The sequence below is a fragment of the Myxocyprinus asiaticus genome, chromosome 48 (genome assembly GCF_019703515.2).
Source record: "Myxocyprinus asiaticus isolate MX2 ecotype Aquarium Trade chromosome 48, UBuf_Myxa_2, whole genome shotgun sequence".
Taxonomy (NCBI): Eukaryota; Metazoa; Chordata; class Actinopteri; order Cypriniformes; family Catostomidae; genus Myxocyprinus; species Myxocyprinus asiaticus.
In genome coordinates, this window is record NC_059391.1 from 3,313,486 (window position 1) to 3,336,135 (window position 22,650).

Below are 22,650 nucleotides of genomic sequence, written 5' to 3' on the forward strand. Positions count from 1 at the left end.
AATCACATCTATATCTCAGGATATGAATTATGCTCTCATTAAGAACTAGTAGGTATTATTTATACTCTGAGCTCAATGTCCTTTTGCATTGTAGTCAAAACCACTTATAAAGCAAATATTTCCTGCTCTAAATTCTGATTGGATGAGCCTTGTTTGAAGCCTTTGAAAATGTAGATTAGGGCACTTTCAGCATTGTGGATTTATAGAAAGTAAAGTCTCGTTGAAATTTTTTTTCGGACACTCAGTAGTTTATTTAATTTGTCAGGATATGTACATGCATCACAGGAGATTTATGTCATGAAAATTCCTACCACAGTGTCATTTTCAGCACATCTCAATTCTGTGCTGGAAATGATGCTGATTGAAATTACAATTTTAACATTTTATGTTTTCGAAATACACAAAATTGCAAAACATTTTTACACATTTTGTGTAATTTGTCAAAATTACAGCTTGATTGGAAATGATGCCCAATAACAATACTCTGATCGCAAGTGATATTTCCCTTGAATTTTCTTTGTTTTCTTCAAACATCACGTCTCATATTTCATCTGAAGCATGATCTTCACTGACACTTTTGTCCACTTGGTTATCAACTACACTACTTTAGAATTTTTTTTAATTAGGGGTAAAATTGTTTGGTGTGGTGGAAATGATGCCACAATGGGACACTCATAATTGTTAAAAAATGAGCAAAAATCATTTTCACACAATAAATATTAAAATGGTTTATGTTACTCTTTGTTTACATTTTTAATCTTGTAATATTTTGTATTGTATTTTATTGTATTAAAATTAATTTTCATAGTTTAATACTGAAAATCTGGGTCTGGGACAAGGCTAAAACAGTCAAATCTACATATAAAAGACATTAGAAAAGTACTAAAAAATAAATGATGAAGGCCTGGTAAAAGTTTCCAAATCAGTGTTAATGAGATTCTCTTTTTTGGTGAAAATCAACCCCTGGGACATGAAATGGCTCGAAGTTGAAGAAACACTCATAACCACATACCTGTGAATGCCCATTTTATATAATTGCACGAAGTTGCAACATTGCTTGTCAACCATAAAAAGCCAAAAATTAGGATTATTAACTATATTACTTGGCATTAAATTTCAATAGTAAAGAACCTTTTTACAAATATAATGTGTCTAACTATGTGGATTTTTAATCTAAGGTACTGTAGTAATCTGTTGCTGTTTATTGAAAATGTGGTGTTATTACTGTTAATTCATCCCATAATATATTGTTTAAACTTTATACAGAATGTAACACACATTACAAAAGTACACTGTTGTAGTTTATCACATAAGCTATTAGTAATGGACAACCTGTAACGTTATGGAATCTTTTAGATTACACTTTTAGGTAATCTAATCTGAATACTTTTGGATTACCCATTTCATATTTTGAAGATAATCTAATCATTAAATTGAAATGTATTAACACTCCTTTCATTAAACATTAGTAAACAAAATCAAAAAAGTAACTTGCTATTTGTCAGTTTCAGAGTAAAAACATTTTTTTTTGTGGATTGTATTAAGCACTTTCAATGCAGTGTATCAATTTCAGTAGCTACATGCACACAAGGCTAGATGATACATTAATATTTAAAATACAGATTCCTATTAATAAACTTTAGGAGCATAATCAGTAAATTACGCACTAGTAATTGCCTTTGGCTGATTGGTGATGTAATTAAGAATGTAATCATATAATCCATAAATATTGAACTATAATCTGATTACGCACATTATTAAATGTAATGTAAAACAAGTTACAAGCACTAATTTTGTAAACTGATAATGTAATCCATATTACATGCAATCTGTTACTACTCAGCAATGATAGTTTTTGATTCATTTTGATTAGGATATATCATTTTCTTTCTCTGAAATGTTTTCATTTAAAAGTGTGTTTATGCACTTTCAAATAAATCACACTTGCTAATTTTACCTAATGCAATGATGACATTCATACATTTTCAATTGTGTGCTACGTGTCCAAATACTTTTGGGGCTTATATCAACCTTGATTTTCAAAGACTCAAAAATAATGCTGACATCAAAATACCTGATATTGATATACTGTATAATCATATATGATGTGAGGCATGATTAAATGCAACATACTAAACATCACATGTTCTTACTAAAGCAATGTTTGGGAGAAATCCATACACATTTGTGAATGAGTCCTGTGAAAGCAGTGTGTGGTCATATTTCAGACAGTGATATCACACACTGACTCACAGCCTCAGCTATGGACATCTTTCATTGAGTCATTGAGTCTACACTCAAACAGAAGCATGCTCAAAAACACATACACACACACACACTTCCCAGCAGCACTGATTCATTCTCAGACTGATGACAGAGGTCAAATCAACACAGGTGTCCCTCAGCCAGTGTGTTCATCCCTTTGATAGTGTCTTGATGTTTAATCACTTATAATATGTATGACACACAAATTTCTCCAGGATGACTAAGATCTCCTTTTTACAGCATAACTCCATGTACAGTAAGAACAACAATGAAGTTCCATGTAAGAACAACAATAACATACAGTATGTTGGTTCAAGAGTTTGGTTTGGATACCACCTATGTGCCTACTGAAATAGTTCTTTTATTTTCAAATGTTTACTATTATGCTTCCGTGTGAGCCTGGCCCATGCAGACAAAGCAGCGCTCATGTCCGTCAGAACAGTGGAAAACATTTGTGAAACAACATCTTTAAAAGACTTTCGTAAAGCAAACCCCTTTTTTATTTAATGAAACATATGCAAAAACACAATACAAAGGGTTTCAAACACGAAGATTGTTAAAAAGATACGCTGTTCGTCGGTGCAACGACAGGAAGAAGAAAATAATCCATTCGCTGTTCAGGCGTGCACATTCAGGCATTCGAGCATCCAGAACACAAGAGATGTTATCGCGACCCTGAAGAGAAAAATGCTGATGGAATGGCGCTGTGCTCCGGTTCATATGCCCGAGATGAGGCGCGCATCTGGAGTGGAGTATTAAAACCATGTCACTAGATTGACGTGATTTCATCTGCTTCAGAGATCGTCACTCCTGGGAGGAGTTTCCCATAGCGTCAGCTACTGACACAGCATCAAAGTGATTGAATTGAGAGGGAACTTGTAACCTCAATACCCAGGATTAACCAAAACACAATGTAAAGGATGAAGTATAAAAAATGGAACAAGATAACTCATAACTACATAACCCAATGTTAAACATGGCCCTGGGTTAATAATGTCAAGCGTAAAAAGCCTTTTTTTGCTGTTGTTAATGTTTAAACATTATTTAAAGAGGACGTATTTATTAGCGTGTTGGGAAGTTAAAATGTTTAATTCATACAGTATGTTTATGAGTAATATTGAATCACGTAAGATGACTCAGGTTAATGTCTGGCCACAGCTATCTGCTGGTTATTGTAAGATTATATTATTGTAGTTTTATAACTTGTGATATTTGAGGCCAGAGGCAGACTCTTTGTGTCTGCTTCAGATGACTGCTTTGAAGTTTGTTGATGACACATAGGCTGTGAGCTGGCAATCAATGGATACTTCTGCCCTGTTTGGGAAGAAATACAAGTAAGCATATCCTTCCCAGGTCTAATAAATAAATGTTGGGTTATTATATTTGAATGCAATGCTTTAAAATGCCTCTGTGGAATGTGTACAGTAATTGTGTAAAGGTGTAAAAGTAGAAATACATAACTCTAGTGCTCTATCTGCTGGTAAATATAAGAATGGGAATTAAATGACCTCATGGGAAAAAGCCACAAATCTGGAAGCAAGGTGTAGGCCTAACTGCAGAATTATCCATTTATCAGTTAAGCTTAAAAAAGAAATGCATATTGTATTTATTTGTATATTTGAAGTTGTGCATACTGTCACAGAGGTTATATTTCAGACTTTCTTGGTCTGGAGAATCTTACAAACTGGATTTCAAAGTCAGTTTAAACTAGAATAACAGTTTAATCAGTTCACAGGGTTTAATTAATGCTGAATGATCATTTAATGCTGGGTTGCTGTGTAAAGAGTAAAGCATAGAGTTGATCAGGAAAGGCAAACAGTCAGGAGAAAAGGCACTTACAACAAACACGCGTCATACTCCAGAAATAAAAGGGAAGAAAACATGTTGTTTTGTTAATAAATAGAGATTACTGAATGAATTCCTTTCAGAACTGAAGAGGGAACAACAATTAATTTGAACACATCTAATACATGCAAAGAACAACATGACAAAATAAATATGACATTTCTAAGCACTCTCTTTCTACTTTAAACATGATTGTTAGATGCCCGATGTTGCTCGTCACTACCTTTCCTAAGATTAGAAAAATAGCATAAATATATAAACCAGGCATACACATACAAAGACAGCAAATACACAAACACATAGAAAGAGTTGACAGACATCTCTTGATTTCTCTGATACTATACATTATAAAACTCTTTATGAAAAATAGCTCTTTATAAAACACAAATGGTAAACTCAGCGCAAGATTTGCAACCAAATCCTTTAAGTGCTTCAAATCTCCTTCAAATATTGTCATGACACATCCGAGCAATTTTAAGCACACAAACTCTACTTCTACAAACAAAAATTATATTGAGAATATGTGTCAATATCATTGGTTGATTATGACAGAATGTTTGTTTTGACTTCATTAGCTGGTGCTTTTTAAATGAAAACAGCTCGGACTTTTATGAGCAATGGCTATAAAGGGATAGTTGACGCAAAAACGAAAATTCTGTCATTATTTACTCACCCGCATGTCGTTTCAAACCCATATATTGCTTTATTTATATATTTTTATATAAAACCATAAATGTAGTCCATATGATTTAAGCGCTACAGTATATTCCAAGTCTTCTAAAGACATACGATAACTTTAAATGAGTTACAAAATTAAATCTAACTGATTATTTCCTGAAATTCTTCTCGAAAAGCTTTTCTGAATATTTGCGATCAGATTAACAAATGGTAGGTCAATGTGTCATGCCAGGTTGAACGGATCAATAAAAAGACCTCACTGTTTTTTTTGTGTGTGCCATAACCAAACGCGATGGGCCAGTTTGAAAATGCAGAATGCGATTTGTGAGCTGCGGTGAGAATAATAACTTAAATTGGTTTGTAAGCCAAAAAGACTACTTTCATGGTACTTTTATGGTGTTTTTTGTCCTTTATGCAGCTGGACAGCTGGGATCACTTTGAACTGTTGTTGTATGGACAAAAGAGATGCATAAACATTCTTGAAAAAATAGAAATAATCATTCTATTCATGAATAATTACAGAATTTTTAGTTTTTAGGTGAAGTACTCCTTTAACTATGTGGCCATTATGTGTAGGATAAACTGCTTGTATTTGTCAGTCGTTTTGGGTAAAAGCTTATCCTAAATGTGTTTTGGGTGAGTTGTATGTTTAGATGTATCTGTAATTCTTATTCCAAGCATGGACACATCAGTGTGAAGAACTGCGATCATTGGCCACGTCCTGCAGGCGTCTGAGCAGCGCTGTCTGGTTCTCTTGACAGAGTCTCTTGGCGGGAGACTGCTGCTCCTCCTCCAGGGCGATGCTGCGCTTCTTAGTGGGTGTCTCACCTGTCCGGATCATGATGTTAATCTCTCGCAGCCGCTGAGAAGGAATGAGAAATTCAGTGAAACTTCTAATTAGATTAAATTAATTGAAAGACGCACTCAGTAGTTATTCTGAACTGGTTCCAAAAAAGAAATAAAAATAATAATAATAATAATAATAATACAGGAACCAAATTAATTTCATGACTTTTGGCTCCGTTAACGATTCTAAAACATGGATCCTTCACTACCATTCAGTGACACTCAACACTGATACTAAAAGCCGATTAGCCTGATTCGCAAATAAATGACTCTTATAAGCAGTTTCTTTTGAATCTACAGCACAAAACAAACAGCGTAACCAGTGTTGTCCGATTCCCTAATAAATGACTCTTATAAGCCAGTTCTTTTGAATCTACAGTAGAGGTCTGCAACCCGACCCTGGCCCGACGGCACCCGAGAACCCGACGGGTTTCGGGCCGGGTTCGGGTCAGTTTGTCAAGTAGGACTTCGGGTTCGGGTTTGTAATTAACGAAAAAATAAACAGGCCTAACAAACTTGTTTCTCACACGGGCTCTCACTCATAGACGCGTGAATGGATGAGTTAGGGGCCGTTCACACCGAATGTGTATTTTGCGCACGTCTGTTCTGTTTTCCCATTGTTTGAACACATGCTGGACGAATGTCTTTGACATTTGCACCACATCTCACTTTTTCTTCAGCTTCTCACGCAAGACCAGCATATTTTAAACACCCTGTCAAGTTAAAAAGAACTTCAAATTGTCAAAGATGCATGTCGAGACACCTGCACACTGTATCATTCTTTGCGCTGCATCTAGATTGTTTTTAGCGCAGGTGTCACAAAGATTCAACATTCTAAACAAGTTCAGGTTGCATAGAGGGGACTGTTGCATTGTTTCATATAATTCCAGACTGTTCTGCACCAAGCAAAGTTTCAGCACGTAAATGTTAAGTCAAAGCTTTTTTCCGTTCTGCTCTAGTGTACTAAGGGGCTGCCGTGACTTGTTAAAACTGTGTATGTTTACTGTTTCAGTACTGTTATGAATGTTGCCTATATGCTGACATAAAATATAGCCTATTGCAACAGTACTTACTAGGAGAAGAAATTAGATCTAAATTAGATTAAAATCTGACGGTATCGTTCGGGCCGGGTAGGGGCAGGCCACAAGGTCTCAGGTACGGGTTGGGTTCAGGTTTCATTTTAAGGCCCATGCAGACCTCTAATTTGCAGCGCAAAACAAACAGTGCAACTAGTGTTGTCCGATTCCTGAATGAATGACTCTTATGAATCAGTTCTTATGAATCTACACCACAAAACATACAGTGCAATCTCCCAAACTAGTGATTCTTTTCAGCTGGTTCTTTTAATGAATGAAAAACGTAGCGAATTAATTATTCTTATGAGTCGGTTCTTTTGAATTTACATTGTGAAACAAAGTGCAACCAGTGTAGTTATATTCCCAAACGAATGAGTCTAATGAGCTGGCTCTTTTGAATGAACAGTGCGGAACATACAGCGTGACCAGTCTAGATTTTTGACTTATGCTGTGTTCACGTCGTGTTAAATTATTTTACTTACAAGAAACTCAGAGATTCTGTTCAGAGCTGTTCAGACCTTCAGACTTTAAAAATGAAAAGAAATTCTTTGTTTGTATGGCAAAACTCATAATACCACAACAGACCTAAGTGCGGTTTTGTTGTGGTTGTAAAATATTTAATCACCTCATTAATTCCTTAATTCACTTCTCTATGCTCTTTTAAAATGTTAAAGAACAAAGAAAGTGCTCCAGGTAACACTGGCTGTTATAAAATGAAAATATAAAACAGTTATCTTTAAATGTTGAGGCTACTGCAACTTTCCAACTTGTAATTGTGAGTTCGATGAAGGTGACATTATCATGGTTATTCCGTAATGATGTGAATGCACCATTATACTGACACATAGGGTCACCATGCAAAGGCACAAGTTTTCAGTTACCAATGCCACTGTAGATATGTTTTACAAATTATCTGACCTTCAGTTTACATACATTTGAACTTGAATTAAAAGATCTGCTTTTTACATTGACGTTATGTTGTCTTACGTTTGACGGGCTGGAGCTGATGTAATAGAAGATCTTGTCTCGAGGTGTGAGGGGGCTGGCGCTCTTGTGTGGAGAGATGTAGAGGGAGTGATTGTGGGAGAGGAGCACCCGGCGAGGAGAGCCAATCTGGGGTGATGGATACGGACACAGAGGAGGAGCTTCAGCCTAACAACACAAATATAAATTACAGTTAAAAGAATATTTCCATTTCTTCTTAAAACCTCATTTAAATGTCTAGATTATTCTGATTTTCAGAAAAACTGTAAGGTACAGAATGGTGTGTGAACATTTTATAGGCAATTTAAAAAGTGACCGAAAGTCAATATGAAACGGCATTTGGAACCCATTTAAATTTCACAATGCAACAGATTTCAGAGTGAAACATATGGAATTTTTTTAATTTGCGTTCCCTCGTAATAGTTTGTGTTTGCTTGCATAACGTTTTGCGTTCCCTCGCAATAATTTTGGGTTCCCTCACAAAACGTTTTGCGTTCCGTTGAAATAGTTTGCGTTGCCTCACAAAAAGTTTTGCGCTCCGCTGAAATAGTTTGTGTTGCTTCATAAAAAGTTCTGCGTTCCATTGAAATAGTTTGCGTTCCCTCACAAAATGTTTTGCTTACCCTCGCAATTATTTTGGGTTCCTTCACAAAAAGTTTTGCGTTCCGTTTGAAATAGTTTGCGTTCCATCACAAAAAGATTTGCATTCCGTTGAAATAGTTTGCATTCCCTCACAAAAAATTTTGCGTACCCTCGCAATTATTTTGCGTTCCCTCACAAAATGTTTTGCTTACCCTCACAATTATTTTGTGTTCCCTCACAAAAAGTTTTGCGTTCCTTTGAAATAGTTTGCATTCCCTCACAAAAAGTCTTGCATACCCTCGCAATTATTTTGGGTTCCCTCGCAAAAAGTTTTGCTTACCCTCACAATTATTTTGGGTTCCCTCGCAAAAAGTTTTGCGTTCTCTCGCTATAGTTTGCGTTCCCCCCACAAGTTTTGTGTTTTAAGAAAATAAATAGGCTCAATTTTGATTTCATGTTGAATGAAAGAGAAGACTGATCACTACAAACTTACAATAGTAAGCATAAAAAAGTAAACAGTAAAAGTTGTGCATAAATAAGAGAACACTGTTTTCATCAAATTGACATTAAATTGTGTAAACAGCAAATAGTCACCCCGTTTTTCGTCGAGTTGTTGGAGTAACGCAGTGCGAACTGTTTGATCTGTTTGATGTAGACGTGATTATAGAAATGGATGAGGTCTCCTCGCTCCTCCTCCTGATCTTGAGGGCCCCCGGGGACCCGGGTCGGGGTGGAGGGGGTGCTGCTGGGCTGAGGAATTGGCAGAGTGCTGCTGGAGCGCATGGATACGGGACTGCTCTCACCACTCACTGCAGAGAAATAGTAAATCACTCTTTACTGGACATAAACAGAGTGAACCGTCAATTTCATCTGAACTCAGTGAACTGCAAAAACGTCTGCAACAAATTTCTTTAATGTGTGTTACCTTGTTCTTGTGCTGTGTCAGTGGGTGAGCTCTGTATGTGTGTGTGATCACTGTTTCCTGAGCGACATCTCCTCCTCCCAGAGATCAACACACTCCTGTACACCTGAAATCATCATTATATTCATTAATATCATATCATCATATATCATCAAGATCATGGGTTTGATACAGTTTACTAATAATGCTGTTTATATATGAAAATGCTTATATTTTTCCTTTTTTTCTACTTTAATACAGCTTTTTCTTTGACTTTTCTGTAAGCTAATCGGCTCGCTCACATGTGACATGTTAAGCCAATTGGCTCGCATAGTTTAAGCTGATTGGTTCTTTGATTTGTAACCGGGTAGCCAATCAACTTGCGTCTCTCTCTCTTTGTCTGTCATTTAAATGGCTCAGTCTTGCAGACAAGCTGGTTTCACTGCAGCACGCTGCAAGAGTTTTTCTCTAAAACCCACCTCCACCCCAGCATCATTGGTCTAGATCTGCTGCATGGGGATTGTTTGTAATGTCTATATTTGCAGAAGCATGTCTTACATGCTCGATGTAGCATGTCTTGTATTTCACTAATTGTGCAGAAGCATATCCACATGCTAACTCCATGTGTATGTGTATTTTCTAGAAGTAGCAAGTCTCCGTACTTGCTCTGCAGCAGCAGAAGCAGCATTAGCAGATCTATTCCCCCAAGACCAATAACCTATCAATATGTCATAACAACATTAACATGCTAAACCTTTCCGAGAGTTGTCATGACTGAAATTATATTAGCAGAACAACTTGAGTGAAACGTTGAAATTAAAAATTTCCAAAAGAGAGAAATTAGCTTATTTGACAAGTGACCTAGAAAGTGCAGAATATTAAATATTTCTTAACTTTATGTCATAATGTTTTTTTTACTTTACATTTTTCAAAATCCTAAAACTTTGTTTATTTCCAGGTTTAAATTTAGATTTTCAATTTCAGATGTTCCATGTGGACTTTTAAACCCCACTGTATATACCTTGAATACACTGTAAGTTGCTTTTAAGGTGAATAAATGAATGTAAAAAAAATCATAAATTCACACTCACAGTGCTGCTGGCCTGAGGTTGAGATCTATAGCACTTCATGATGTTCTGGAAAGACTTGTCCTCCTTCGTTACCTACAAAATGGACAATTGTTTAGTTTTTTCACCCCAATATAAATGTAAGAGTTTAGATTTAATTTTAAATCATTTTATTTAGATCGCACTCACGAAGAGCAATTGTTAAATATTTAAGAGCACAGCATAACTAGAAAACCTTATATTCACTATTAGAAATTTTTATAACTATTTCATGACTTTTACATTGAAAAATTATCTGATATTTACAGGTTTTCCATGACTGTGGAAACCCTGCAAAAATTATAACTTATTTCCCTTGATATTGCAATTGCGATTTTTTTATTATATAAAATAATATGAAATGTACAATCAAATACTAATACAGGGCAAATTACTTTGTTGCTGTTTCATCTGTAAGTCAAGACAGCGATTTGCCCTCTTAGCAGCACAAAAAACAAAACTGATTGTCAAATTTTGAATAAATAATATACAGTAACTGCAATCTTGATTATTTTTCAATTAATTGTGTAGCTATATTTAGATGTAAATACCTTGGTCATGACGTAGACGGCACACATGAGCAGCTGGTCTAGATGTCGGTCCATCATGAGTTCAGGGCAGTGCACTAGTGAATACTCAAAACACGTCCAGATCTTCCTGCGCAGATCTGCGCTGATGTCCAGTTTAGCACACAGATCTCTGAGCCGCAAACTGGCGAGGTGATACACCTAATGGAATTGACATGAACGGTGTTATTTTGGGTTGAATGACGATGTCCAATGTTGAAATGATACAACATTCTATAGAATGATATAGAAATAAACACCTTGCGGAAGAACAGGCTGAGTGACCCAGTCTTCTGTGCTCGGGTGGGTGTTCCCTGCTGAGGGCTCTTCTTGTCTTGTTTAGCAGGGGTGGGGTTGTTCTGGACTGTGCCCGCGGGCGTTGCGGTCAGCTGCTGGGTGATCAGGGTGCCTGTCAGACTCTGGGCACTCAGGGTTGGTAGAGCCGCCCCACTTTGACCTGTTACACTCACTTGTACTGGGATAAATGTTATGCCTCCACTCTCATTTGCTATTCCTGCAAATAAAGTATAAACAAAGATGTAAATAATCATGCTTTTTTATATATACGTAATTATGATCGAGCAATTGAAATCCTAATCAGAATTTATTATTGAAAATGGATTACTGTTGGGGTCCTGTTATGAATGTAAATTTCTGCTGATTTTTTATTTTATTTTGATGAACAAATGTGATCATTTATAAAAATTTGCATTATACATATGCTGTTTATGTGTTCACTAGAAATAATTTATAACTGACAAAGAAATACATTTCTGAAAAATAGTCATAATGACTGTAATGAGGGAAACGTTTAAAATGTTTTTAAAATTGTTTTCATTTTCAGTTTATTTTTGTAATTTATCCACCCCAATGTCCAATGAGAAAAATGTTGCTTTTTTTGTTCTTTTTTTTTCTTCTTCATTAAAAACAAAAAACAGTTGTTGTTGTTTTGTTTTTTTAAAGTAATCTGTAATGAAAATTATACTGGTGCATTGGTGCATGATTTCACACCTTGAACAGGTATGGTAACTGTCTGCCCGTTGTTTGAGGTGACGGTTGCTGTTGCCATAGTGACCACGGTTTGTCCAGCTGGGATGGTGCTGACCAGAGATGGTTGGGCCACCTTCACAGATTGGGCAGAGTCAGAGGTGGTCTCTCCATCAAAAAAGAGGCGGCGCCGAGCCGTGCCAGTAGGGGACGAGCTGTAGTGATCATGGAGAGAGGTGGGTGCCGGAGAAACACCTGCAGGAGGAAACAACAGATAACAATTACAACATTTCAGTTTATTTGGTATATGCTTGTTAATCTACAACCACTGTGTAAGTTTCAGAGTGTGCTCCTTACCTTTCCCTGATCCTGTGATGTTTCCGCTCAACTCATTTCTTTTGGGAGTGTGTGTGCTGTTTCCAGAACTGTCCTCCAGGTGTTGAGGTGGCATTACCTGCCATACATATATTTAAACAATCCCACGTAAGCCATTCTTTACTGCAAATGACTACTTACTGGAATCATAGTTCACTGGAATAACTGGTATCATGCATGACATGCTAGAGTGCTTTCTGTTCACTATTTTCTTAAAGTTGCTGTAAGTGATTTTTTCATAGAAAAGTATGCAAAAAATGTTCCTACTCCCTTAAAGATATTAATAAATGTCCTGAGATATCTCATCAGTCTCTGTGACAGCTGTAGACTTTGTAAACAGCAAACAAAAGTGTGTCCACGGACCGTGTACATTGACGCTTTTTGACAGTCAGTCATTTTGCTCATTCTCATTTGAAGAGGATCATTGAGGCTATGATTCATAATGTTTGCCACTTGAGGGTGCTATTGTGCCACTGTTGAATATGACAGCCACAGGAACAAACAATGCTGCTCTTTTGCTCAGTTTTGGTCTCAAAATTATCTTTGGAGGGCGGGGTTTTGGAATGAGGGGCGTGGCTAATTCAACGGCTCAGTCACGTGAAAGCTTATTTTATTACTGACTGTTTCCTTGTCTTGAATAATTACTTGACGACTTGAAACTGTTTAACCAATTAACAAATTAGTCAGTTGTAGTTTTGACATCGAGAATCATCAAATTTCACTAGTATTGGTTCTGACTGCTGAAATGTTGGTATCTGGACAACACTGCCTAGAATGTATATTTTAATTGTGCATGGTAGATCTTATTGTAATAACATTATGAAAAAGTTGATCTCATGTCATAAAAGTGTGAGCACCCCTGATTTAAGTTATCGTTCATGTCCGTTGCGCAAATGGTGTGGGACAAGTTACATGCTGAAGTTTAATACTTAGGGTTACGGGTTTGTTCTTATCACTGACCGTATGTATGAGCAAGGGTACTAGTGATGCATCTAATCATGTCTATGATGCCATAAGCAGTTGCATTGTTCTAACCTCCTGACAGGGGGGAACGCAGTTCTTGGCATCTCGGATGCTGTCCCACAGCGGTGAGCTCTCTTTCCAAGCCAAACGCTCCAGTACCTGCTCCTCAATATGATTCAGATGCTTCACCACCTCCCGGAAAAGACCCTCCTCGGCCCGCACCAGCACTTCAATTACCTGAGACAGAGAGAGACTGTTTGAGGCTTATGAATGAATGAAAGCATTTAATGGTTGTGTTCTATCACTATATTAGTTACCTTGTAAAAGTGAAAAGCGGGCAGATCAAAGATCTGTAAGACTCGTGAGAACTCTCCTGGTGGTCGGTACAAGAAAATCACGATCTCCAGACAGCAGGCGATCAACGAGCGCTGAAACACATCCTGCTCGAGAATACCCTGACACACACAATATGGCACTCAGCAGATATAATTTACTAAAAACAACGGCACACTCAAAAATGAAAATCATGTCACTGAGTATGTTTACATGCATGATCTTATAGCAATTATACTTAATAATCTGACAACTTGTAAAGTCATGTACAGAAAATCATTTTTCAGTGAAAAAAAAAAATACAGGTTTGGAATGACATGAGCATGAGTACATGACGACAGAGTTTAATTTTTGGGTGAAATACTCCTCATAGTGTGCAGCTGATGCACAACAGTTTTGCAGAAGTCAAAAAAGTTAGAAAATGAGTGGATGGTTGAATCATTTGACACACACCAATCACTACACATTTTAAATTGTATAATGTCTGAGGTTATACAGTAGATTACATTCATGGCTCATTTAAGGTGTATAGTGTGATTTATCTTTTGAATGAAGGTGAAACATACTGTCAAGTCCACGTCTCCAAGACGTTTCTTCTCCTGGTTGATGATGGCTTCCAATGATTTGTAATACAGAGCCTCAGCTAGGCAGAAATACTTCACTGCAACATCTGTGAGACAGGAAGCCCAAAATTGTGTAATATCAGTACTTGTGAGAACAGTTATGAGCTATAAGTTAAAGCACAAAGGAATAATGTGATGAACAAAACATGACATGAAGGATGCAAACCTCTGGCCAGACTCTTGTTCTCCTCACCTTTTCCTTCATAATTCTGAAGGAAGATCTCTGACATCTCCTTCAGTCTGGCTGCTATAGACTCACTTGGGTCTCTAACACAAGATCTGTGTTTAAATTACAACAGAAAACAAAACTGATTACAGTGATCATAAAATACAGTAAAGAGTAAATGCAATTTACTAGTGTTACTATAATCAGTTTTTTTGGAATTACTATATAATCACAGTTTATTGAAATCATTAGATTTGCATGTAACTGTAATCACAGTCCGCTGGATTTAGTATAATCACAGTTCTTTGGAATCACATTTAAAAGGAAGCACATATAACTGGAACCACAGTTCAGCAGAATCACTATAATACCATTAACTAGAATCACATTTAACTGGAATCACTATAATCACAGCTAACTGGGATCACATTTTAGAGGAATCACTGTAATTACATTTTACTGGAATAATTGGATTTACATTTTACAGTTCACTGGAATCACAGTGTACTTGAATCATTATAATCAGTTTACTGGAATCATTAGATTCACAATTTACTGTAATCACAGTTCACTGGATTCACTATAATCATTGAAATCATATTTTTGTGGAATCACTGTTTACTGGAATCACAGTTCTCTGGAATCCCTTTAATAACATTTAACTATAATCATATTCTGTTGGAATCACACTTCAGTGCATTCACTATAATTACAGTTCATTTGAATCACATTTTAAAAGAATCACAGTTTACTGGTTTCACAGTTCACTGGAATCACTATAATCACAGTTTTTTGGAATCATATTTGACTGGAATTACCATATAAACACAGTTTATTGGAATAATTAGATTCACATTTAACTGTCATAATCACAGTTCACTGGATTTAATATAATCACAGTTCTTGACATCACATTTAAGAGGAAGCACAGATAACTGGAATCACATTTTACTCAAATCAGTATAATCACAGTTTACTGGAATCATTAGATTCACAATTTACTGTAATCACAGCTCACTTGATTCACTATATTCATTGAAATCAAAGTTTACTGGAATCAGTTCTCTAGAATCACTGTGGTAACACTGAACTACAATCACATTTTATTGGAATCAAACTTCAGTGCATTCACTATAATTAGAGTTAATTGGAATCACATTTTAGAAGAATAAAAGTTCACTGGAATCACTATATAATTACATTTTACTGGAATCACTGGTTTCACATTTTACTGTTATCACAGTTCATTGGAATCACATTTTACTGGAATCACTATAATCACAGTTCACTGGATCACTATAAATGGAGTTATTAAACGAAAGTTCGGGAGGAGCTGGCTCATCTAATCTGCCAATCAACCTGCAGGCTGCTGAGTATATAAACTGCCGCTTACCTCACTCTAGCGACAGTCTTTCTGGCATTTGTCCCTGCCCACCCGCAACAGATCCATGCGTTGTCCTATTACTCCACTTGAAGCATCCGTCCTCCTTTTCAGATAAGCTATTTTATCACAATCATTACATTATTTAACGGAAGCTGCCGCAGCAGCTCACTATTTGCATACATCGTGATAATGGTGGCTGCCACTTTAACTGTGGTTTTCTATCCTACCTTTCTTCCTTTTTAATCATTACTCGCCGAAGCAGATCCTATTGCGTTGAGGCTGCCTCCACTGCTTCGCCGTATACCAGTGCTACCGCTTCATATGGCCGCGCACAGGTCCTTTCATCTTAACTGTCTACATTTTATTCCCACGCACTTGATTGTTTTAATCCCGTTCTAACACACAGGTGGTTCCTTTTAGCTTAATTGCGGCGCTTCAGCTGTCTCCTCTCTCACTCTCTTGTAACTCCTTAGAAAACTCCTCATACACTGGAGCTTGAGAAGCCCAGTGTGAAAGCTGGAGGAGCTGAACATGCAGCGCCAGCAGAAGCCTGGGCTCTGATTTCTTGGGGGTAGGGTGGAGTATCTCCTCCTCACAAAACTACTGCAATGCAGATGCATCACCCATGCAAGACGTATATTGTACAGTAGGTGGCGGTCATACTCCTAAGGAGTAATGGCCACAAGTGAATCCTTCAATAATGATCGCAAGTCCATTTCTCCTGCATTTCCATATGCAGTGTAGAACTAAAGCTCTTTTATGTCTCAGATCATTTTATACTGTTGTTCACATTGTTTCATTTCCTCCTGCATTTCCTTATGCAGTGCAGAGCTGCAGCTCTCCTTATTCCTAGATAGTTTTATGCTGTTGGTCATATTATTGTTTCTAAACATCAAATATTTATTTTTTCTTCTCTCTAGACTTATGTCGCCGAAACATCAGCCGCATGCTTTCCCCTCAAATAAGCATCAGCAGTCGGAGGTTTTCCCTCTACTGGCGCAAGTGCAACCCACTCTACAGTGGCCATGGATCTAACTTTTCACAGATTATTTCTTATTTCACAGGGTTGTGAAATGTCTTCCTAGTATAAGTTTCACCTAAATATGACTATTTTGTCTTTTCTACAGCAATGCCTGAAATTTCACCAATATTACTTCCAGCAGGTCTCTGCGATAGCCCATTTACATTTCTTCCACTGGATTGTACGCAGGTTTTCCTCTCGCTTTCTCTATCTAGGTGTCTTTCCAAGACTTCACCGTTACCTCCCGAGGAGCCAAATGATGGCAAACATTTTAGTTGTTAGAAAGCACAAATGCGGTGCTCCTGCTATTGGCACAAAACATCCCTAAGCAGCACAAATGTGCGACTAAACCTCCCACTACACCACAAAAAAGAGCAAATGCGCTGACCAAACGCTGCAACAGTGGCATATATCGGGCCATGTGTCAAACTCCCACGACACCGCAAAGCAGCGCAAATGTGCTGTCCAGGTGCCACAACTCCAGAACCTTTCAGGCCGTGCCACTAAGCCTCCCACAACACCGCAACCATTGCCGTGTTTTCCTCTTATTAAAAGTCTAGGGGCGTAGCTCATAAATATATACCCACTGCAAACCGCAATTCGGCAAGGTTCTTTACTCAGCGGCACCCGCCTCAGTGGGGTACAACACCAAATATTTTTGTGTGAAAATATTAGTTAAAATGTGAATAACTTTTTAACATGCTGGGAAAAATCACTATATGCATATTTTAGCAGCCTCTGAACTTAAACCTTAAAAAATTATTTTCTACAACTTTTTGCATTAAAAAAAATGTTAAAACATAAAAAAATTTAAAAAAAGTTTTAACATTGATAAAACCAATAACATGAAATCAAGGGACAAACATTCTTTTTAAATTATTACAATTATTAATAATAATTTTGTTTTGCTTTCCTTTGTGGACAGCAAGCCACATACGTTTACCCTTTATCACTCAAAGATTATATGGGCAGGCGAACTCGTGAAATGGAGTTATTAAACGAAAGTTCGGGAGGAGCCGGCTCATCTAATCTGCCAATCAACCTGCAGGCTGCTGAGTATATAAACTGCCGCTTACCTCACTCTAGCAGTCTTTCTGGCATCCCTCCACTTCCCCATCTCCTTCCTCAATCTTCTAAGAGTTCCTGCCCATAGCTTCCTCTATATATACAGTAGTCCTGTGGTGGTGGTAGTGGAGGGGGGGGCCTACATTTAGAGCTCTTCCTCGAGCCCCTCCTTTGCGGACAGCAAGCCACATGCGTTTACCTTTTATCACTCAAAGATTATATGGGCAGGCGAACTCGTGAATAACATTTAACTGGAATCCTGTTTTACTGGAATCTTTGGAATTAAATTGTACTATAATCACAATTCAGTGGAATCACCATAATCACAGTTCATAGGGATCACTAGAATCACATTTGAGTGGAACCACAGTTTACTGGAATCACTATAATAACATGGAACTGAAATAACATTTTACTGGAATCACTATAATCACAGTTTACTGGAATAATTGGATTCATATTTTATTTTAATGACAGTTCATTGGAATTACTGGAATCAGATTGTCCTGGAACCACTCAAAAGAAATATTCAATGGAATCATATTTTACTGGTATAACTACAGTATAACGTCCTGGTTACTTTCGTAACCTCCGTTCCCTGATGGAGGGAACGAGACGTTGTGTCAATGTAATGACACTAAGGGTCACTCTTGGGAGCCCCAAACACCTCTGCTTTTTTTAAAAAAGGCCAATGAGAATTGGCGAGTGGAATTTGCATGCCACTCCCCCGGACATATGGGTATAAAAGGAGCTGGTATGCAACCACTCATTCAGGTTTTGTGCTGAGGAGCCGAGACCAGGTCCCGGCCGTTTCAGTGGGTAGTTCAGCATTGTGGCAAGAGAGACAACGTTTCATTCTCTCCATCAGGTAACGGAGGTTACGAAAGTAACCAGGACATTCCCTATCTGTCACTCACTTGACGTTGTATCGATGTAGTGACACTAGGGGTCCCTATATAAAACGCCACAACTATCTGAACTGTGTTACGTGAACTGGTGGTGTGTGACGGGCAGACCGCTGTGTGCCTCGTAGCCAGCACACCAGGCCGTCACGTAACATCCCCCAACGCTCTTATGAGAGTCGAACGTTCCATCAGGAACAAGTCGACTGCCCAACAATAGGGACAGGCTAGCCCAGCCAAGGCCTCTTTTCCTCTCTTTTCTCCCCAAAAAGAGTGGAATTTGTTAACCGACTGGGAGCCATAAGTGTCTGTGTCCCTCCCAAGGGGAAGACACCGCGGAGACCACACCCTGCCCAAAAATGGGGGTATTTTGAGTGGAATACGTCACATGGTCTACCGAGTCTTGTCGGAAGTATGTCATGTGGAGAGGTCCCATGGTAGGTCCTACCCGAAGGGGGAGGAGTTTCTACAGAGCATGACGACTGGGGGCAGAGGGGCCACTGCCCAAGGAAGACGCAGTTTGCCGACAGGGAAACGATTTTGCGGAAGATATCACATGGGGTCGCCTTCGGGGAACCAGCACATGTGGAGCACCTACCTCAATACAGGGGCTCATTAGTGTCCGGGTCAGCCATCGCAATGGGTTGGAAAGCGCGAGCCACACGCCCAAACTCCGGGTGAGGGGGACCAAGGGAATGATCACATCGGACGTACTGGCGGGTGTGGCCTAGCGGCGGGGCGGAGCTCGAGGTGCCACGTCGAGGGGATTCGAGCCCCGTGGCCGTGCTGAGTCCAGGGACATCGAAGCACTTACCTGGCTCCTGCCGCCCACCATAAGATTGGCCGAGGAGGGGGGAGGAGGAGTCTCGTCCCCATAGTCCACCGGAACCAATCCCATGTGGGCGTGTTTGTGCCACAGCTAGGCGCACAGGGGAGGGGGGTCCGCCGCTGGAGCGCCTTACATGCAAAAATGGGACGGTGGTCATGACGACGGCCGTGCGCACCGGACATGTGACCCAGGGAACAAGAAAACCGCTTTTTTGTTGAATTTTTGGGTACCGCAGCCTCTTGGACATGCGGCGAAATTAAATGAAAAGGAAACAAAAGATTCTCCTCCTGGGGGTGGAGTGGTCTGCTCACCAGCTCCAGAGAAGCGGGTCTCCTCGCCCCTGGGTTGCCCGTCTCAGGGGCGCTTCAAAGCCTTCCTCGGCTTCTTAGCGGCCAGCCATGAGACGGGTGGCGTCTTCTTCCTGCGTTGGGCTCCATGCCAGGGCTGGGCCACGGGGGCGGGCTGCAGCGGGGCCGGTGTTGTTGCTGCAGGAGGACGCCCTTGGCGACGAGCAGACGGGGTGCGGGGTCTTGAGCCGCACTGGGGCAGGATGTGTTGTATGGCCTCCGTCTGCTGCTTCACCGCCAAGAACTGCTGGGAAAAGTCCTAGATGATGTCGCCGAACAGGCCAACCTGGGAGATGGGGGCGTCAAGGAACCGTACCTTGTCAGCCTCTCACATCTCAACCAAGTTGAGCCAAAGGTGGTGCTCCTGGACCACCAGGGTGGACATCGCCTGCCCGAGAGACCGCGGCGTGACCTTCATCGCCCGGAGAGCGAGGTCAGTCGCTGAGCGCAGTTCCTGCATCAATCCCAGGTCAGAACTACTCTCATGCAGTTCTTTTAGTGCCTTGGCTTGGTGTACTTGCAGGAGAGCCATGGCGTGCAGGGTGGAGGCGGCATGTCCAGCGGCACTGTAGGCCTTAGCTGTCAGGCACAACGTAAACCTACAGGCCCTGGATGGGAGCTTCGGGCGCCCACACCAGGTGGTGGCGCTCTGCGGACACAAGTGCACCGCAAGCGCCTTATACACCTGGGGGATCACCGAATACCCCCTGGCCACTCCACCATCGAGGGTAGTGAGAGCGGGGGAGCTGAAAGACCGGGATTGGGCAGTAAAAGGTGCCTCCCAGCATCTTGTCAGCTCCTCATGCACTTCCGGGAAGAAAGGAACGGAACCAATTGTCGAGCCGCGAGGGTTCAGGGGAGAGTGGAGGGTTCCCCTCTAGCCTGACGCTCGTGGCCGCCCGGGAAAGCATGTCCGTCATTTCCACGTCAGCCTGTTACTGGGCGACCATTCCCGAAGGAGGAAGCCCAGTCAAAGCCTTTGCGTCCGACTGGACGAGCCCACTCTCCAATGATGCGCTCGATAACTCGTCTTCTTCCCGGGCTCCGAACAAGTGGTCGAACTCGCTCTAAGACGAACCGGCGATCTCATCTGAGTGCCCGACCGGGGCAAGCGAGCGTGCTGGGGAATGGGAGGTCCGTGGGGGTATACCCGGCAGAGGTGGTCCCATTGATGTCCCCAAATCGCCCCCAGTGCTAACCGGCATGGTCTCATACCTGTAGGTAGCATGACCGAGGCGGGGTGCCGCTGGGGTGGCTTGCTTTCTTACGAATGCAAGCCGCGACCGCAACGTTGCCATGGTCATGTTCTCGCAATGAGTACAAGACCCATCCACGAACGATGTCTCTGCGTGGGCAGCGCCCAGACACGTAAGACAGCGATCGTGGCCATCAGAAGCTGAGAGATAACGACCGCAATCAGGAATAACACACAAACGGATAGGCATCTTTAAAAAGACATTCCGTGTGTGCCGCTCTTTTAGAAAGAAAATATACTCTTTTAGAATATACTCTTTTTGTTGTTCTGCCGAAGTGCCCAGGGGCGTTCTCTGCACTCCACGGGTGCAGAGGGGGAGAAGCCGCTGAAATGTGCTGTAGAATCCAGCAGATGAGGTGAATGAACTTCGCGGATGAATTCAGCTTCAATGAATAGAACCGCTCGGCTCCGAAGAGAAAATCTGAATGAGTGGTTGCATACCAGCTCTTTTTATACCCGTATGTCCGGGGGAGTGGCATGCAAATTCCACTTGCCAATTCTCATTGGCCTTTTTTCAAAAAAGCAGAGGTGTTTGGGGCTCCCAAGAGTGACCCCTATTGTCACTACATCGACACAACGTCGAGTGAGTGACAGATAGGGAATCACAGTTCACTTGAATCATTATCACACATCACTTGAATCACTATAATCAATATTCACTGGAATCACATTTGACCAGTGATTACAGTAGAATGTCTGTGAATATAAGTGCTTTACAGCTTGTATTTAGGTGTATGTAGCAGATTGTGACTAACAGATGTGAATCTAATTTGAAATGTATTACCTAAATGTGTCTCTGAGTGTCATGCTGGGTCTGTGTTTGAATCCTGTCAGCAGAGTGTGCAGACGGCCCACATTCTGCATCGCAATGGAAACAGGGGTACCGATGCTGCTGTCCGGCACGTACCTCCTTCCTGTCAGAGGAGTCGATACTTTAAGAGCAGACGTCTGTGAAACACACACACACACACACACACACATTTATTGATAAAGATGACATCATTAATGTTCATAAAGTCATTACACAAGTTTAATTATGAATATATTTACAAATGTCCTTAATTTATATATTTAATAATTATACTAAAATGAGTGACTGTTAATGAACTCAAATGAGACATCTTTTTTTCAGCACGCGTACTGTGAAAGAGTTCTGAAGTGTGTTGGGAGGTCGTTCCTGGTTCTCTATCCCCTCAGAGAAACAGGGTCCTGGAGTACCAATGTCTTCTCTTGCTGCTTCTCCCAGAAATATTCTTTCATCCAAAGAACCGGACGATAACACGTGTTCCTCATACACACGGTTCAGAGATGTGCTGCAGAAACAGAGAGTGAGGAGATCACAAACTACTGTAAGAAAATCTGAGGCATTTAATGTGAAATAAATGTTCAACTGTAAAGAGACTCACAGACTGTCACCAAAATTCACTGGCTCCAAGAATCCAGTCAGTGTGTCTTCTTTACCTTTCAATACCTGTCACGGCAAAAAAAAAAAAAAAAAAAGAGAGAGAGAAATGAGGAACTGATAAATGAATCTGAACATTTACTTAGCAA

The 22,650-nt window shown here is 40.0% G+C and overlaps 1 protein-coding gene across 3 annotated transcripts in view; it reads right to left on the bottom strand.

Annotated features, from left to right (window-relative positions):
- Positions 1 to 3,843: 3,843 nt before the first annotated feature.
- The window catches only part of LOC127437450 (retinoblastoma-like protein 2), a 41,922-nt gene continuing 23,115 nt past the window's right edge, over positions 3,844 to 22,650 (bottom strand). The window contains exons 7-22 of one of the 3 annotated variants that reach the window (XM_051692379.1): positions 22,506 to 22,570; positions 22,241 to 22,412; positions 21,884 to 22,047; positions 14,324 to 14,409; positions 14,074 to 14,177; positions 13,492 to 13,629; positions 13,245 to 13,411; positions 12,194 to 12,297; positions 11,861 to 12,091; positions 11,110 to 11,363; positions 10,835 to 11,011; positions 10,269 to 10,340; positions 9,202 to 9,304; positions 8,871 to 9,085; positions 7,698 to 7,862; positions 3,844 to 5,650 (exon numbers count right to left, since the gene is read on the bottom strand). In XM_051692379.1, the coding sequence (XP_051548339.1) occupies positions 5,477 to 5,650; positions 7,698 to 7,862; positions 8,871 to 9,085; positions 9,202 to 9,304; positions 10,269 to 10,340; positions 10,835 to 11,011; positions 11,110 to 11,363; positions 11,861 to 12,091; positions 12,194 to 12,297; positions 13,245 to 13,411; positions 13,492 to 13,629; positions 14,074 to 14,177; positions 14,324 to 14,409; positions 21,884 to 22,047; positions 22,241 to 22,412; positions 22,506 to 22,570 (2,391 nt within the window). In that variant the 3' untranslated portion in view covers positions 3,844 to 5,476. Of the gene's footprint in view, positions 5,651 to 7,697; positions 7,863 to 8,870; positions 9,086 to 9,201; positions 9,305 to 10,268; positions 10,341 to 10,834; positions 11,012 to 11,109; positions 11,364 to 11,860; positions 12,092 to 12,193; positions 12,298 to 13,244; positions 13,412 to 13,491; positions 13,630 to 14,073; positions 14,178 to 14,296; positions 14,410 to 21,883; positions 22,048 to 22,240; positions 22,413 to 22,505; positions 22,571 to 22,650 lie in introns of all 3 variants that reach the window. The other 2 variants (XM_051692378.1, XM_051692376.1) reach the window with 2 other exon arrangements.